The following is a 17,067-nucleotide window of genomic DNA, read 5'->3' on the forward strand; positions in this document are numbered from 1 at the left end:
AAGGTCTACTTATTTTATAAATTCAACTTCAAAACTCAAAGATACTTAGTTTTGATGCCTATATCAAACCCTCTCAACTCCCCACCTTCATAACTCTTCTCACTCTCATTCCACGATCCATCGAAACACGCCCATATGCGAAACATTTTTGTGCAAAAAGAGAAAAAAAAAAGTGCAAATAAGAAAATAAAATAATTCTACTCAAAATATTGGTAGCTTCTCATATATCTCGATTATTTCTTGGTTGAGATCTAGAGGGACTCGAACAAGATTTAGTGTATAAATGTAGAAATATCCCAATAAAAACAGTAATTAATGGCACATAAGCATTTTATAATTTTTTAAACTAAATAAGTTAATCTAAGAGTTTTAAAATTTTAATACGGCTAAAATGGAGAAATTTAAAAGATCAGTAATAATGATATATTAAAAAAAAATGATGCTATGTAATTAAGGATTTATACATATTTTTGTTTCCGTTTAAAATGAGGGATTTGGATTTATATTTATAGTTCGTCATCTCTACAAAGGAATTTCGCGCTTCAGTCCCCTCCCAACCAGCGGCAGGTACATATCCACTTTATCCGTCATCTGGGACTCCAATTAAACCTCCCTTAAACCCCAATACTCTCTTCAAATCCCTTCTCCTTCACAAACCTTTGTAATTTCCTTCTGACCCATTAAAAAGATGCAAATTTCCATGCCCATTTCGCCACTCACAGCTCCTCAAATTTTCCCATTTCATCAACCCATTTTACAGTCACCGAAACCTCTCAAAATTGCTCTCCAGAGACATGGGAATCCTGTAAATTCCTTCAGAGATTCGGGTCTCTTATCCACAATCGGCGTCGAAGAAGAATACCGGAGAGCTCGGTCACAGGTTAATCGAAAGGGGGTGGATTTAGAAGGGTATTCAATCGAGGGCATTTCAGTTGGTGGGCAAGAAACCTGTATTATTATTCCTGAATTCAAGTGTGCATTTGATATTGGGAGGTGCCCATCTCGAGCCATTCAGCAAAACTTTGTATTCATCACTCACGCCCACCTTGATCACATTGTAAGCTTCTTTAGCTGAACCAATGAACCTTATCCGCTTCTATTATCAACGTTCTCACTTCACTAAATATTTTTTAACTTACAATTCACCATATTCAATTAAGTATGTGCTATTTATAATCTGTCAATTAAGCTGATGAGGGAACTAAGAACTAGATTTCTTCAAGAATTATGAACCGTTTCTGATGGTGGTTTCAACTTGTTCTGGTTCAGGGTGGGCTACCAATGTATGTAGCTAGTCGTGGTTTATATAGTTTAAGTCCTCCTACGGTATTTGTGCCTCCTTGTATTAAAGAAGATGTGGAGAAACTACTTGAGATTCACAGGACCATGGGCCAGGTGGAGTTGGACGTTGATCTGGTTGCACTAGATGTAGGTAGGTTGCGTATTTGAGCTTAGTTGTTCTTTATTTTGACTGAAGTGTGCATCATTGTTCGACGGAACTGAAAGTAACATCACTTTCTGAATCCAGGAGACACATATGAAATGCGGAATAACCTTGTCTGCAGAGCATTTGAAACAAATCATGTGATTCCGAGCCAGGTATGCTCTATCTGCGTGGCAGGACATCTTTTTCATTGTATACATATTGATGGAGACCTTACAGACCTGATAGGGAGAGTGTAGCTTTAGTTATCTTTTTATTTACAGGAAGTTTTCAGGAGACAGGTTTTTCATGTATGGGAATGAATCATTGTATGTGGATTAATATGTGGAATCTTATTTCTTATAGCCGATCGTTTTCTTAAGATCGAATACTCGGGTAGCAAATCCTTGTGCCTGCATATTTTTGGCTTTACAGTTGTAGTGAGGACCCTGTTTGCGTTTCCACGTTCTTTTGACTCGATAAGTAGCTGTCTTTTTATTGAGGGCAGAAAGCGAGTAGTGATTTATCACCAACTTTTAGGATAGTAGATTTTATCCGTTTCCAAAAATTGATATTGATCGTTTTATTTTCGGTGTTGAAGCATGTCTCAAATAGTTTCATCAGTAGAACATATGATTAAATACTTCACTTGTATGCAGGGTTATGTCATTTATTCGGTTAGAAAAAAATTGAAGAAGCAATACATGCATCTTAAGGGGAAACAGATCGAGAAGCTTAAGAAATCTGGCGTCGAGGCATGTCTTGCACAACTAGTTGGTTCCCTTATTTAGTCTTTCCATATTTGGCACTAGTTTGATTTTGAGATTTTTGTTTCAGATTACAGACACCATATTGTCCCCTGAGGTGGCCTTCACAGGAGATACAAGGACAGATTTTATGCTTGATCCACGTAATGCCGATGCATTGAGGGCGAAAATTCTAATAACTGAGGTATAAACTGTGAAACTCTGGTTCAACTTTTTCTCTCTTCTTGGATAGAGCTTCTTATCAAATTATCATGAATACTCTATTCTAATATCCGGTGAGAAATGCGTTGTTCCAGCAATTGCCGTGCCTCCAAATGTTCGTTCTGCTTTTATCAGCTTTTCTTTCTCAAGATATATTTGGGGATTCTCTTCATAATCTCACTATTTGTTACAACAACATGACAGCAACCCAATAGTAAGGAGATTGCAAACCTAAGCCTGAAATAGGCACGTAATCGCCTAACTTAATTCCTTGCCACCTTATTCCTCTGTGTACAGCCAATGGTCCCTAATGTACTTCTAGCAAACCTACACTTCACATACCATTCCTCAATGATGATAATATCCATTGCTATAAGGCCTACTGTTATTTCCCTGAAAACATACTTTGTTCTCTAGGATGGCTTAAGCCATAGGCTAAATGTTAAGAAAAAAATCCCTCCACTGTTTACTTACTCTAGGAGAAAGTTACATGGCCTAAGCGACAGGCTAATCATGTGATGCATGAGTTCGTCATATGTCAATGGTGCCGTGGCTGTGTGTGTGACATGGGTCGCTTTTTGTAATACAGTTATTATTAAAGATAGAAAGGGAAGGAGGGAAAGTTAACTAGTAGCTCAGTCTTTCAAAAGTATACGAACTATTCTGTTCCTCAATCAATATAATTGGCATATCAAAACGAAGTCTATCTCATTGTTCTAACCTTTTTGAAGTATCACCTTGAATTTCCTATTTCTAGCTTATAGTTGGAAGGAGTTTGATCTTTTTTATTGATTCTCCTAATATTTTGAATAACTTTAATTTTGACCTCCACCCTATCCGGATCATGTTTCGAGGTACTCTTCCTCCTTGGCCAGAAATATTTTTCTGTAATCAATTTGATTGAAAAGAATTGCAGATGGTATTAAAGTTTGGGTGTTGTGTTCTTGCTTTGAACCTCTTGTCTGTTAAAGTTTGCATCTTACTGATAAATCCTCTTGAAAACAGGCAACTTTTCTGGATGAAGGTGTTAGCATAGAACATGCAAGGGAACATGGTCATACTCACATATTTGAGGTATTTGAAGCATCGGTTGTCGTCTCTTACGTGATGAGCTGTCCTTTTTGTTGATTACATATTTGAACATTTATTCTCCTTTACGAAATTCATCTCGTTTTTATGATGAGGGTTCGGGGTAGAATATTAATCGTTCCTAACTTCAGTTCTAATGTCTGTTCAATGTATCTTCATCCCATGGTTGAATCATCATTATTGATACAATTATTGACTCTATGATTTCACAAAATTGCAGATCATTGAAAATGCACAGTGGATTCGAAATAAAGCTATTCTGCTTACGCATTTTTCATCCCGATACCATGTAGAGGTGAAAGTTATTTCAATGAAGTTCATTTTTAGCTGCACTCATGATGACAAGTCTCTGGCGTGCAGTATGCTTTTTTTCTTTTCTTTTAATAAATAATACGAAGTTTAGTTTTCATTAAGAGAAATGAAAGAATGTACAAGGACAAGTACTGTAACAGCCTAAACCCACCGCTAGCGGGTATTATCCACTTTGGCCCGTTACATATCGCTGTACGCGTCTACTAGGAAGAGGTTTTGTAACGCCTTAGATCCACCGCTAGCAGATATTGTCCTCTTTGAGCTTTTCCTTTCGGATTTCCCCTCAAGGCTTTAAAACGCGTCTGCTAGGGGAAGGTTTCCACACCCTTATAAATGGTGGTTTGTTCTCCTCCCCAACCAACGTGGCAACAAAGGGGGGTGGATTGTGATGTCTCACATTGGTTGGGGAGGAGAACAAACAACCATTTATAAGGGTGTGGAAACCTTCCCCTAGCAGACGCGTTTTAAAGCCTTGAGGGGAAGCCCGAAAGGGAAAGCCCAAAGAGGACAATATCTGCTAGCGGTGGATTTGGGGCGTTACAAATGGTATCAGAGCCAGACACTGGCCGATGTGCCAGCCTTCTCGCCGTTCCCCGAAGGGGGGTAGACATGAGGCGGTGTGCCAGTAAGGACGCTGGGCCCCAAAGGGTGGTGGATTTGAGGGCAGTCCCACATCGATTGGAAGAAGGAAAGAGTGCCAGCGAGGACATTGAGCCCCGAAGGGAGGTGGATTGTGATGTCCCACATTGGTTGGTGAGGAGAATAAATCACCATTTATAAGGGTGTGGAAACCTTCTCTAGCAGACGCGTTTTAAAGTCTTGAGAGGAAGCCCGTAAGGAAAAGCCTAAAGAGGACAATATCTGCTAGCAGTGGGCCTGAGTCGTTACAGATTTCCACACCCTTACAAGAAATGATCTTGATCTTACTAGCCCACCAACAAAAACCCTTAAACTTCTTACAATAATAGACTAATCCAAAAGCATGAAATCATTGCTGGTAATTATAGAAAGCCTGATTAACAGACGTTCATAAAGAAGAGTTAAATCTAAGCAAACTTCCAAAGCTCCTCATCCTCTAAAGATCCTACTATTTATCTCAAGCCAAATGCCTCACAGAATGACGAAACAAGCATGTCACAAAATTCTTCCTTTAATGCGAAAAGGAGGGTTCAAGACTCAAGAGCTCCTCCTCAATAATAGAGCAACACCCTCTGTTATGAGTCAGATCATCTAACATGCATTGGTTCACATCACAACTTTGGGCTTCGTGCCTGATTTCTTGTATGCACTCTCTGTTAGGCACGCCCACGTCGACCTTATATGCTTATTTCTTTGATTAGCTGCATAATCAGTTTCCACTTCAGCTCTGAAGAAGTCATAGTTGAAACCTGCTCATCTGCCTTTAAAGATCATTAATAGCTAATCCAAAATTGCTTTTAATCTTTGACCTGCGTCCTAAAAGTAACAGCTCATATGTCAGCAATTACAGACGAATAAATGCTTTTTGAATTGCAGGACATCCGGAAAGCGGTATCAAAGTTGCAGTCCAAGGTGACGGCAAAAGTCGTTCCTCTCACTGAAGGTTTCAAGTCAGTGTATTAATGTAGGCTATGGGATTCTTGGGAACAAAGTGTAATTATATTTAGCATCAAAGCAGAGAAACTGGAACATAGGTAATTATTTCTCTGTAAATTGATTCTTGTTTTCTTTAGCCTTATCCCCTTAGCAAAAACTATATTTTGCCTTATTAATAGGCATTCTGACACATGTTTGAAGCTATAACTCAATCAATAGAGGTGCAGTTTAAGCTATACATGTTGGTTAGTTTGGTTTTGTATAATGTAAGGTCCAAATTTTTATTTGATTGATTGATTGATTGGATATCAATAGACTTTCTCCATTTCAGTCAGTTCGGTTTTAGTCGTTGGTTATGATCAGTTTTTGTCTTGCAGCAGTGGTCTTAGTGTCGGTTTTTCTTAAACAATAGGTCGATCTTAGCCATAAACCGAACCGGAATGACCCACTTACACACTTGGTAGTCCCCCTGGAGCAGGGTTTTCTCTCTAGTTGAACCACTACTATATCTGAATGAATTACATTACCGAGTCCCAGATGAAAACTAAAGATGGGACCAAGTGGATGTGGAAGAGAAGAGAGGACAATTTTAAGGTCTGAAACAAAAACTACAATCATCAAGTTAGAAATGAGAAAGAATGAAGAATCTGCATTAGAATTGATGTAGTTAGCCAGGACCTCTCTTCCTTTATTCTCTCCATTGCCTTAAAGCACCTCCAAACCACAGCACATGCATATTAATGCACCTCCAAGACAACAAAGTACACGCAGTCCCACTCTCTACCCCCATCTAAATTAAGATATCTTTCTCCATTGTCGGGTCCTCCTTTAGTTCCTGGATTGACCGGAAGGAACCATCGTTCGTTCATGAACCTTTGGACAACACCTTCGTTTATGCTTGTTGTTGTACTCAACATGGGTTTATCTTGCAGGAAACGGAGGGAAATTCCCAGCTTTTTAGGCTCTGTGGTGTGAAGGCTTAGCCTATAGCTTACATCATTCCAGTTGAGGACAGTACCAATACACTGCAACATATCATAAAAGTGATAGGAGACATCACTGTGACAAAATAGTCCCAAATTCATTTCAACCACACAATAGATCCAAACAGAGAATGAGTGATGAGTGATGTACTTTCTTTGTTCTTACAACACCCTATCATTTCGATCAATACCATAACATTTCTCGTCTTCTACAACACTACAATTTCTGGCTTATAATGTACGTCCAGAGCACATGAAAACTCAGAGGCCGATAATATCTTGGCTTCATTTGGAGTTTGATTGACGTAAAGTAAAGGCTTCCTTAACCCCAACCACTCCTTTTCGTTGTGAAAAAAGACCGTAAAAACTATTCGAGGAGTGTTTCTTAAGAACTAAAAAGAAAGCACTCGATTATACGTTTTGGATTAAACTAGAAAAGCTCCCAAAAAATTTGTCAAAAATGAACACCGAAGCCAAGAAAGAACCATCAATGAAGGCGTAGAAATTACGTTTGAGAAAAGAGTGACTGCACTGGATACGGGGGGGACCCATTGACGTGGAGAAATATGATTGGTAACTCATTACTAGTAACGAAAGTTTGGATAAGAAAAGGATGATATTTTTGTTGCTAATTACGCAAATCCAAGCTTTGATAAATGAGTATTATGTATGAGATCAGCATGAGGGGGTGGTGAAATCAATTGAATCCTTGAAATAATAATGTTTATTAAGGTTATGGATCTTACGGGCAGTGAAAAGGGGAAAAAAAATGTTTTTATGGACTCATCACATGTCCAACCCAACCCATCTGGGGAATCTTGGAGAAACCCTGCGATTTGTGATGTCATGCGTCTGTATCTGGCGATTCATATATACTAGCTGTTGATCCCCTTTGGCTTTTCGTTGTCAGGCACCAGAGAGCACAGGCACCACAGCCAAATTCAAAAACTCCTCCTCACGCAATCTAATCAAAGAAGCTTCGTGGTAACGCCCTTCTGCATCGGCGCCTCTCTCTCTCTCTCCCTCTCTCTGCTCCCTGCGGCAGCGCTTTTCTTTTTCCATCGTTGAAGCGCTTTATTTTGTTTTTATCTAGGTGGGAATTGGTAGTTTCTGGCTTAATAATTCCCTTTTTGTTTACTCCGATTCTGATTGCGTTCTAATTTGGGGGGTTTCTGTTTCATCGCCTGTGTTTCTTTCTTTTGTTTTGTTTCGTTTTTTTTGGTGATTTAGAAGGTTTTCTCATCTGGGTCAGAGCTGAATCGCGGTTTTTGGCTATGAGGAAGAGGGAAAGAGAGAACCCTTGTGGAGTTTGTGGCCACTATCACAAATACGAAGAAGGGGAAGTTTGTGGGATATGTGGTCATCGTGTTCCCGCTACATCCGAGAAAACTTCGCTGCAAGTTAGTGCGTTTCCTTCAGAGATCTTGCCAGAGTTTCTCTATTTGGGAAGTTATGACAACGCTTCACGGTCTGAACTTTTGAAGACTCAAGGAATTTCTCGCGTTCTTAACGTATGTTCAATTTCTTCCTTCTCTGTGTCTTCAGATTTTATTCCCCCTTCTGAATCGAGTACTTTCAATTTTGATTTTCACTTTAGGTTGCTACTGTTGCTTCAGCTGATGGATATAAATGCTTTTGATTGTTCCTTAATCTGAATGTTTAATTAATATCTGTCCTATTTCCACTACGGGTATGCATTTTATCTACAAAACTCTGCCTGGTTTAAGAGTTTGGGGGCGAAAATCATCGATTAAGTTACTTGTTATTGTTGCCTAATTGGATCATAATGGCGCAGTTGACCTTTGAAGTTAAAGATTTTGTCTGCAAAGTGGAGTTGTGGTTCGTTTTTTTCTTCTCTTTTACAGCATCATGGTGTAGGTTATTTTGTTCATGATGTTGATTCTGTTGTGATGGAACAGTTCCTAATTCTTCGGTAGGCATAATTTTATTTCGACTAAAGTTCGCCTGCGCGATGCTGATGAAGAAGCTTTTATATGCATGCCAATGTGTTGAAATGTAGGATTGCTCGCCTTTAAGAGGCCTCAAATGGAGGGGTTGAGTTATTATGCTAATCAATTATGCATTTTCGATAACTAACGATGTCACGTTATCAGCCCTAAGATCCTATGGATATGGATATAAATGAGTTTGACCGTGCTAGTGATCGTACTAAAATGCAGTTTCATCGTAGAATATTTCGCAGTTGTTACTTATGCAGAGTATTGTATGTTGCTATCACTTGCCATTGAAATGGATTAGGTGCTGAACAATTGGTTTTCTCCGCCCTATGTTTGCAGACTGTGCCTGCTTGTCAAAATCTCTACAAGAACTCCTTCACTTATCACTGCCTCCAATACGACAAGACGTTACCATTTGATGACGCTGTTGAATTTCTAGGTGCCTTTTCTTTATCTTCTCCGAAATGAACTGTATCTGCTAATTCATTTGTTAGGTTAGTCCATGTCTGGCTATGTTTTTCATTTTTAAATGTCGACTTTCGTATAAAAAGATCGATGCACTGTTATTACTTTAATGCTAAATAAGATTACTCATCTGCTGAATGAATGGCTTTCGGTTAAGACCATGACTAGCTTTCTGTCATTCACTGAGAGAAGTGTAACATGCCCGGTGTTGCTTATGATTTTCAGATCAATGTGAACGAGACAAGGCTCGTGTTTTGGTGCACTGCATGTCGGGAAAAAACAGGTTCTCTCCCCTATTCGTTGATAAAACTGGAACTCTGCAACTATATATGTACCCGGTCGACATGGGACCAACGAATGAATAATATCCTTGCTAATAGATTAAACTTATTGATCATAGGTCTCCAGCTATTGTAATCGCGTTCTTGATGAAATGCAAAGGATGGAGACTTGCTCAGAGTTACCAGTGGGTGAAAGAGCGGAGGCCATCCGTTGACTTAACTGAGCGTATGTATTTCACACATTATCCTGAAGTTCCTCGTGTTCTTTTCTAGAAAATATCGCTTTGCTTAGTCGTATAATTCTCCCTTAATCTCTGAATAACTAAGTCAAATGTGCTTTTCGTGGATCACGAGCTGCCATAAGACATGCCTTTACCCCTACTACTTACCATGAAGTTCACATTTGTTATATTTCTTTTACCAAATGGACTGGAAACAGAGGCCTGCACTGCATCTGCTTTGCTGTGTCCATATTTTGGTCAAATAACTTGTTTGTTCTTATTATTTTCCATTTCATTCAACTTTGTTCAATCGCTACAATCTACTCGATGATGCCTTTTTCTTATTACATTTTAACGTCTTCTAGTTGATTAAGGGGATGTTTTCATCTTCAAATAATGTACTCTGACCTACATTTTGGTCTGTGAAAATAGCTATCTATCAGCAGCTGCAAGAGTATGAGCAGAAGGTTTTTGGATCAACCGAAAACGCCCTCCCAACCTTACCAATCTTCCCTCCTGTTGGTCTGCCTTCTTTTAGCTTCGGCTTCCCAAAGACCTGCGACCCAGTTCCCACAACTCCATTCAACACCATTGGTGCAACATCTATCTTCTCCGCCCCCAACATAGACTTACCTTCTCACGAGTTCACGTTCGGCGCTGGCCAGACTCAAACTAGTTTCTCCGCAAGCCCCTTCGGCGCAAATCCAAGAAACTCAACCAGCAGCAACATCCAAATGGACAGTGCTTAAAACTCACTAGTCGCCATCTTAGTAGTTTTTTGCAAAAGAAACAAAAAAAAAAGGGTTTGTCAGATGTGATGAGTCTTACTGAATTTGAGGGGTGAGAGGTGGGAAACTTTAGTTTGTATGATTAATGGGTGTGGTTTTTTTTTTTTCTTTACATTACTCTTTAGGGGTGTGTACCTCATCAAGTCCAGTCAAATATTGTTCAAACTTGACTCATCACTAATGTTATACAATCTCATAAATATCATATCATATCATATCACCATTTACTTTCTCGCTCTTAACCCTTTTAGTTGATTGTTTTGTGGTTGTCTCTTTGCTATGATGGGGCATGTTTCAGTGACTCTGTTCCACTCAGAAAGAGCTGAAACTGATGTTAGAATTGCTTTATCAGAAAGGCCTTCCTTTGTGTATAGCTTCAAGTTCAGTTCAGCTCTGTTCTGTTCTGTGTTTTGGTTTCTGAGAATGTTCAGTATAGTCTCCCTCTTGGCTTCCATTTGTGCAGGCAGCAGCAGATCAAGTAATTTGCTTCCATTTAGTGTTTGTGGAGAGGAAGGAATGCAGCCTTTGTTCATATCTCCCCTTTTTCTCCAAACCCTTTGCACGCCTCCTTATCTAAACTATGCACTTTTTCCTCTTTCTCTTACCTTTTCCATGGTTCTAAGTGCAATGGCAGAATCAAGTTCTTGATGAGTGTCCTTAATCTCGAGAGAAAGGCTCGGGGAGGGCTAATTCAGACCCCTCAAATAAAATAAGAACATGCCCCATATTCAAACTACCTTTTTTCCCATTCGAAAACTTGAGGAAGGGCTAATTCAGACCCTTCACCCCATATTCAAACCACCTTTTTCCCATTCGAGAACTTGAGGGAGAGCTAATTTAGACCCTTCGAATAAAATAAGAAGGCCTTTTTTCCCATTCGAGAACTTGAGGAATTTGAACAACTGCAGGTCATCTTCTCGTGATAGGCATCAGGTGCAGGTGCCCAAGTTATTATATATACAAAAATAGATTGAATAACCTTTCCTTTATCGAAGAAAAGGTATCAGAATTCTTTCGTATGGACTAATATATAATTGGTTTCTATCATGAAGAGACATATCATATCAAATCAAACTTTATTGAATTGCTCGGGATCGAACATAAATCAATCATACACCCACCAATAATTGATTACTCTATTTAAAAAAAAAAAAAACCAAACTTTAAAGATTGATACACCATAGATATCATCTAATTAGCCACAACCCCAAACAATATGGTCATAAAGATGCAATCTTTATGCCACATAAAACCAAAAAAAAAACAACCCAAATTAGCAAACCATAATTATCATGTTAAATCACTTAAAAAGGAAGCTGATTTATCAAAGGGGATGAAGAAATAATCCTCTCCTTGTTCTTCTTTCTTTTTTTTTTTAATGGAAATAATAAAGTCAATGCCCCAAGACGACCACTTTTTGGTTCGCCGGTTCCTCTGGAGAAGTTGTCTCCATTTCCATTTCCACCGCCCGTTCTTCAGCATCCTCGGTGGATTCCGACATGGACATTGCCATCCTACCTTTCACCGGAACTTTATACGTGTCATCAAAATCGTCATCCTCGTCTACGGTTTGTGCGGCCATGCGGCCGCTGTGATGACAGTGGTCCCCTCCGCCGGGGCAGGGCTTCTCGACAGCGTGGGTGCCGGAGTGGCCGGAATGGGCGTCGGCGACTTCGATGAATAGTAAGCAAATGAAGATGGCGACAAGGCCCAGAAATGAGAGCCCTTTCGAAATTGGCATGCCCATTTGATTACCTATTTTATTTAATCTCTTTGGTTTCAAATGGGAAATGAAATAACGTTGGAGATTTATAAACCCTTTTCTTTTTTATTATTTATTCTTTAATTTTCTATTAATGGGTTAATTTTGTTTTTCCGTTGCGCATAAAGGGCCCTTTTTTTTTTTGGAGCCAAGACCTGATCTCAAGGCTTCATAACAGAGTTTTACTTCATTTGTTGACTTGAGTCAACCTCGAGCAACAACCTTAGTTCAATGGGACATATCTCTGGTTTAATCGGGAGACTTGTATGACACTAGCATTTACGGTGTTCTCCGACTCCAGCAACAGTCTTGTCATGGGAGCTTATAAGTAGTGGAGCTGAACAGACAAATTCCCCAAACTAGAATATATAGTAGGGGTTTTAAATAATTAGATATGTTTGACAAAAAAAGGAACGTTGTTATATCCGAAATGTACGAAATATACTAAATCTCGTAATGGCAAATGTAGTAGGGGTTGCAAACAGGACGATACACAACTTGGTTTTGGAAGATATGGCACTCAAAGTTGTAGAGCTGGTCGTCTTTCATATCGAGTCATTGAAGTAGTGCGTAGGGCTATAATCGGACAATTCCATCGTGCTATGAGCGGACAATTCCGAAGAAATGGTAAAATATGGGTTAGAGTTCTCGTTCTCGTTGATGCAACAAATATATAATATAATGAAATTAATTAATGTAAATTTAAAGTTTTATAATATATAAAATGGTTGAAAGTAAACAAAAATATAATTTGATCCTCAAATTTTGAGGTAAATTATTACTAAACATTATAAGATTCTTAAAAATCTATGAAACCTTTAAACCAAACCGCCCGTTTAAGATTAATGTCGGAATAATTAGTTACAAAGCCTACTAAAACATAATAAGATTCTTAAAAGTGCTATAACTCCGGCCTCCTTGGCCGTCGCGGGCGGCGGCCATAACTGAAAAAACCCCACCAGAAGGCTTAATTACAGGCCAAAACTTGGCGTCGGCGGCGGCTATAAGTGGAAAAACCCGAGGACATGGCTAAATTACCTGTGAAAAGCATATAATATAATGTTGGCTTGGTGTTGCATGTAGATTTGTTGGACCAACCGCCATCAAAATCATTAAATTCCCACCAAACTACACCTCTCTCTCTCCACAATTTATAACCAAATTTAACACTCCAATTTATATTTCAGTGTTCTTCATTTCCTTCTTCCATTTTCTTTCCCCAAAAAAAAACCATCTTTTTTTTGTATCTTCAATAATGGGTTTCGTCTCTATTATCTTTTCCATTATTTTCTTCACATGGGGTTCCAAAATTGAAGCCAAGGTCCCCGCCATTATTGTCTTTGGAGACTCCTCTGTGGATTCCGGCAATAACAATGCCATTAAGACACTGTTGAAAAGTAATTTCAAGCCTTATGGACGTGACTTCTACGGCGGACAACCCACCGGAAGATTCTCCAACGGCCGTGTTCCGCCGGATTTCATTTCTGAAGCTTTTGGTTTGAAACCAACCATTCCCGCTTACTTGGATCCTGCTTTTACTATCGCCGATTTCGCCACCGGTGTCTGCTTCGCCTCCGCCGGAACTGGCTTCGATAATGCCACCTCCGATGTCTTAGTAAGTTCTAAACAATTTCATTTCTTTTCTCGTTTTAGCTTTTTAAGACAAAAAGTTTCGATCTTTGGACGAAATATGAGAACCCATTTGACATATAGTCGTTTTTTAAACGCTACAGAACGTGATACCATTGTGGAGAGAAGTGGAGTTATACAAGGAGTATCAAGCCAAATTAAGAGGCTATCTTGGGAATGAGAAGGCAAATGAAGTGATAAAAGAAGCATTATATTTGGTAAGTTTAGGAACAAACGACTTCTTAGAAAATTACTACACAATTCCTCGCCGGAGACTCCAATTTAGCGTTCAACAGTATGAGGATTTCCTTTTGCAACTCGCCGGAAAGTTCATCGGAGAAATTTACAGCCTTGGAGTTAGAAAAATATCAATTTCAGGGCTGCCTCCAATGGGGTGTTTGCCACTTGAAAGAGCAACAAATGTTATGAGTAATTTCGAGTGCGTTGAGAAATTCAACCTCGTGGCTTTGGAATTCAACGCCAAGTTGGAGGGATTTGTTTGGGCTTTGAATAGGCAGCTCCCTGGTCTTACAATGCTCTTCTCAAATCCTTATGCCATTTTTTATCAAATCATCACCAAACCTTACTTATATGGTAACAAAGATCCTACCTTTATTTGTGATTTTTATTTACATTATCGCCAAATTTTATGTTTCTCGAGCCTTTTTTTTGTCTTGTTTTTAGTTCAATAAAGATAGGGCATGATTCTAACCATTACTAATGCCTTCGCGGTTGAGTTATGCTCATATTGACTTATATACATTATTTATTAAATCTTGACGTCAAAGTCGGTTAGAAGTTAGGACTCTTCACACTATTATGATATTGTCCACTTTGAGCCTAAGTTCTCCTAACATCCCCTAGTCAACGTGGGACTCCCTTCCAACAATCCTTAACACAGTCATCTTTTTGTTAACTAAAAATTCATTGGGTTGAAAATTTCTATAGTAGTTGTGGTCGTAACATCCTGTAATTAAAATTCTGACCAAAATTTTGATATAGATTTGACTTCTTCTATGACTTGGACGCGTTGCTTTGAGAGTAAAAGCTGGTTAATTATAGATCATCGATATAGTTTTCAGGGTTTAGAGTTACCCCACAAAAGATTGCTTCAAATAAAACGACGCAGTGACGTGTCTCGTATACTATATATGTATATCTATAGGTATATATATATATATATCACTTGAAAGTGTAGACAAACTAAGTTCTCTAATATTGCACCAACCCTAGAAATCCATGAGAAGGATAGTATGTAAAGTTAGTTTGGTAGGAGAAACGACCATTTATGGAACAAACCACACGGCAGAGCAACGCCTTTGTCATCAAAACTTAGGTGATAGCCATTAATATGTTCAACAGAGCAGGCAGCCAAATTTAGTGACCCATCTCCTCTTCTTGTGCCATTTGCAACACTATCTTTAACACTCTACCAACCCTAAACCAAATATTGTTCCCATCTCTCTCTTTCCACTTTTATGGAACATCTATCAAATGGTGTATTCGAGTCTCGAAATGATCCATGTTTAGATTAGTAGCTCGTTCACTGTTTATTGTCAATTAAGATTAGATAACTAGAACGTGTCTTGAAATTTTGATATACGTTCTTCCTGTCTAATAGGTAGAAATTTTTCGTCCGAAATTCTCTCTTTTAAGTCTCTTTTTTTAAAATGGTTTAGGGTTTGAGGTGGCTGGAAAGGCATGCTGTGGAACAGGGACATTTGAGATGAGCTATTTGTGCAGCCAAGAAAACTCATTGACTTGCAGTGATGCAACCAAATATGTATTTTGGGATGCCTTTCATCCCACAGAGAAGACCAACCAGATTATAGTCAACGATTTGCTCCAAACTCTTCTTCCCACGTTTCGTTGACTTAACACGACATTGCAATACTTCGATTGAGCATACTATATGTTGTTGTTTTTTTTATCATTTTTAATTCTCATCCAGAATATCTAACATTATTCATGATTAATTTATCGTTGTTTTTTTTAATTATGAATCTACGATATTTATGTACGAGGCTATAAAGTGCATTTACCTATTTCTTTTTTATCTCGAGTAGTTGTAAAGTGGTCACCACAAGTTGGTGAATCTTGTCGACGAATTTAATTGAATCATTGTGATATTGAAGTTGAGGGTAAGAAAGAAAGATACGGACGATTTCATCCATAAATTTTCGAACATGCTTTTATTTGACCTAATAACCTTCCTACACGTAAACTAGCATCTACTCATCCCGAGTATTTCGCGATTGAATCTAACACGTAACTGTATGTGTTTTTACATTTATAGATGCATTATTTTGGAGTGTTAGCTGTGAAAGCATATGAGGGAGGAAAGTGAGTTGACTAAATTAAATGGCCGTAAATGGTAGGTCAAGAATAATAGCTGCCCTTGTGTGGGGGAAGCCATCCCTATGCAAAGGCACCCTGCCCTTCAAAGTTGGGGACACACCCTAGGGCCAGGCCCAATCCTCCCTTGGTTTCTAAACATCGACTAGGAAAGCCCATCATTTATGTTTGGGTGGTGAGATATGAATGTATTCTTTATAGAGAACTTTTTTTTCAAACATGAGTGTTTTAAAATTACGAGGCTGACAGTAATAGGTAATAGACAATATCCGTTAGTGGTAGGCTTAGGCTGTTACAAACGATATCATAACTAGATATTGGGCAATATGTCAGCAAGGACGTTGGGTCCAAGGGTAGTGGACTGTGAGATCTACATTCGTTATATAAGAGTGTAAAAACCTATCTCTAATAAACACGTTTTAAAATCGTGAGGCTGACATTAAATGGATAAAATGAGACAATATCTACTCACAGTAAACTTAGATTGTTACAAAGGACTTTTGGAGCCTGCTTTTACGGTACTGAATCCCTTGAAGTTTTGAAATCTGGGTTCAATAAATATGTGTGGAGGCACTAAACTTGAGTTCTAAACTTTAGTTTTCAATTTTTTTTTCTCATCGATTCATCTATTTACACATTTTAAAATAGAAGAATAAGTTATTCATATTAACGTTGAGAAACTAATTTATTACAAAATTAAAAAAATGCAAGAACTAAATTGTTACGAGTTAACGTTAAACAACTAAATTGATACTTTCGCTACAATGTAGAGATTAATATATTGTTTTCGAGATTGCAAGGATAAAAGATCGAACAATCAATTTTTGAAGGGACAATTGGTATCTTATCTATCAAGCTCAGTGTCACGGTCATGCTCGTCCAAGACGTGTTGCCCGTTGCCGCATGCCCATGACAAGCCAAACCCTTTATGTCTTTTCATGTTCTAGTGTTTTACTTTTGTATTTCTAGTGAGTAGTGAGTATGAGGTTTCGGAAAAATCATGTCTAGGCCTAGGCCATGAAATGCCTTAGGGAGATATGACTAGTTGTCAACTTCTCCCTACCCAATGTTACATACTTGAGCCGTGGTTATATAACGTCTCTTTAAAAAATCTCTCTTTCGAAAATCTCACTCTGCCCTCGTTTTCTTAAACCGAGGCTAGAGGCTCGAGCATACGTGGCTTAGCCGTAGGCGACGCAAGAACGAATTGGCTTAGCTCACTTGTCGTTGAAAAGTGAGTGCCGCATAATGACAAGTC

The 17,067-nt window shown here is 38.6% G+C and overlaps 3 protein-coding genes across 7 annotated transcripts; all 3 read left to right on the forward strand.

The window, feature by feature from the left end:
• Positions 1 to 515: 515 nt before the first annotated feature.
• CPZ (Metallo-hydrolase/oxidoreductase superfamily protein) lies at positions 516 to 5,605 on the forward strand. Its single transcript, XM_023676254.2, has 8 exons — positions 516 to 1,057; positions 1,270 to 1,432; positions 1,529 to 1,599; positions 2,083 to 2,178; positions 2,261 to 2,374; positions 3,397 to 3,465; positions 3,701 to 3,775; positions 5,308 to 5,605. The coding sequence occupies exons 1-8, from the start codon at positions 689 to 691 to the stop codon at positions 5,392 to 5,394; spliced, it is 1,044 nt and encodes a 347-aa protein (XP_023532022.2). The 5' UTR covers positions 516 to 688; the 3' UTR covers positions 5,395 to 5,605.
• A 1,397-nt stretch (positions 5,606 to 7,002) lies between these two features.
• On the forward strand, positions 7,003 to 10,273 carry LOC111793512 (protein-tyrosine-phosphatase IBR5). 5 transcript variants are annotated; one of them, XM_087123171.1, is made up of 6 exons: positions 7,003 to 7,443; positions 7,603 to 7,861; positions 8,648 to 8,747; positions 8,999 to 9,056; positions 9,174 to 9,280; positions 9,708 to 10,273. In XM_087123171.1, exons 2-6 carry the CDS (start codon positions 7,625 to 7,627, stop codon positions 10,022 to 10,024), a joined length of 819 nt encoding a protein of 272 aa, XP_086979297.1. In that variant the 5' UTR covers positions 7,003 to 7,443; positions 7,603 to 7,624; the 3' UTR covers positions 10,025 to 10,273. The 5 variants fall into 5 exon arrangements, with proteins under 5 accessions (XP_086979297.1, XP_023531191.2, XP_023531189.2 ...); XM_023675423.2 differs by having other exon boundaries at positions 7,003 to 7,334; XM_023675421.2 differs by having other exon boundaries at positions 7,004 to 7,443; positions 7,581 to 7,861.
• Positions 10,274 to 13,006: 2,733 nt separating this feature from the next.
• Positions 13,007 to 15,510, forward strand: LOC111792598 (GDSL esterase/lipase At2g42990). The gene is made up of 3 exons (XM_023674109.2): positions 13,007 to 13,440; positions 13,559 to 14,048; positions 15,134 to 15,510. Exons 1-3 carry the CDS (start codon positions 13,081 to 13,083, stop codon positions 15,325 to 15,327), a joined length of 1,044 nt encoding a protein of 347 aa, XP_023529877.2. The 5' UTR covers positions 13,007 to 13,080; the 3' UTR covers positions 15,328 to 15,510.
• Positions 15,511 to 17,067: the final 1,557 nt, after the last annotated feature.

This window comes from Cucurbita pepo, chromosome 4 (assembly GCF_057944985.1).
Source record: "Cucurbita pepo subsp. pepo isolate OVF chromosome 4, ASM5794498v1, whole genome shotgun sequence".
NCBI classification, from domain to species: Eukaryota; Viridiplantae; Streptophyta; class Magnoliopsida; order Cucurbitales; family Cucurbitaceae; genus Cucurbita; species Cucurbita pepo.

Excerpts from the sequence above, each read along its gene's own strand:
- LOC111793512 (XM_087123171.1), top strand. The coding sequence starts at position 7,625 with ATGAGGAAGAGGGAAAGAGAGAACCCTTGTGGAGTTTGTGGCCACTAT. Across the intron at positions 7,862-8,647 it reads GAATTTCTCGCGTTCTTAAC|ACTGTGCCTGCTTGTCAAAA; the intron begins GTATGTTCAATT and ends CTATGTTTGCAG. Across the intron at positions 9,057-9,173 it reads TGCATGTCGGGAAAAAACAG|GTCTCCAGCTATTGTAATCG; the intron begins GTTCTCTCCCCT and ends TATTGATCATAG.
- LOC111792598 (XM_023674109.2), top strand. The coding sequence starts at position 13,081 with ATGGGTTTCGTCTCTATTATCTTTTCCATTATTTTCTTCACATGGGGT. Across the intron at positions 13,441-13,558 it reads ATGCCACCTCCGATGTCTTA|AACGTGATACCATTGTGGAG; the intron begins GTAAGTTCTAAA and ends TAAACGCTACAG. Across the intron at positions 14,049-15,133 it reads CACCAAACCTTACTTATATG|GGTTTGAGGTGGCTGGAAAG; the intron begins GTAACAAAGATC and ends AAAATGGTTTAG.
- CPZ (XM_023676254.2), top strand. The coding sequence starts at position 689 with ATGCAAATTTCCATGCCCATTTCGCCACTCACAGCTCCTCAAATTTTC. Across the intron at positions 2,179-2,260 it reads TTAAGAAATCTGGCGTCGAG|ATTACAGACACCATATTGTC; the intron begins GCATGTCTTGCA and ends TTTTTGTTTCAG. Across the intron at positions 2,375-3,396 it reads CGAAAATTCTAATAACTGAG|GCAACTTTTCTGGATGAAGG; the intron begins GTATAAACTGTG and ends TCTTGAAAACAG.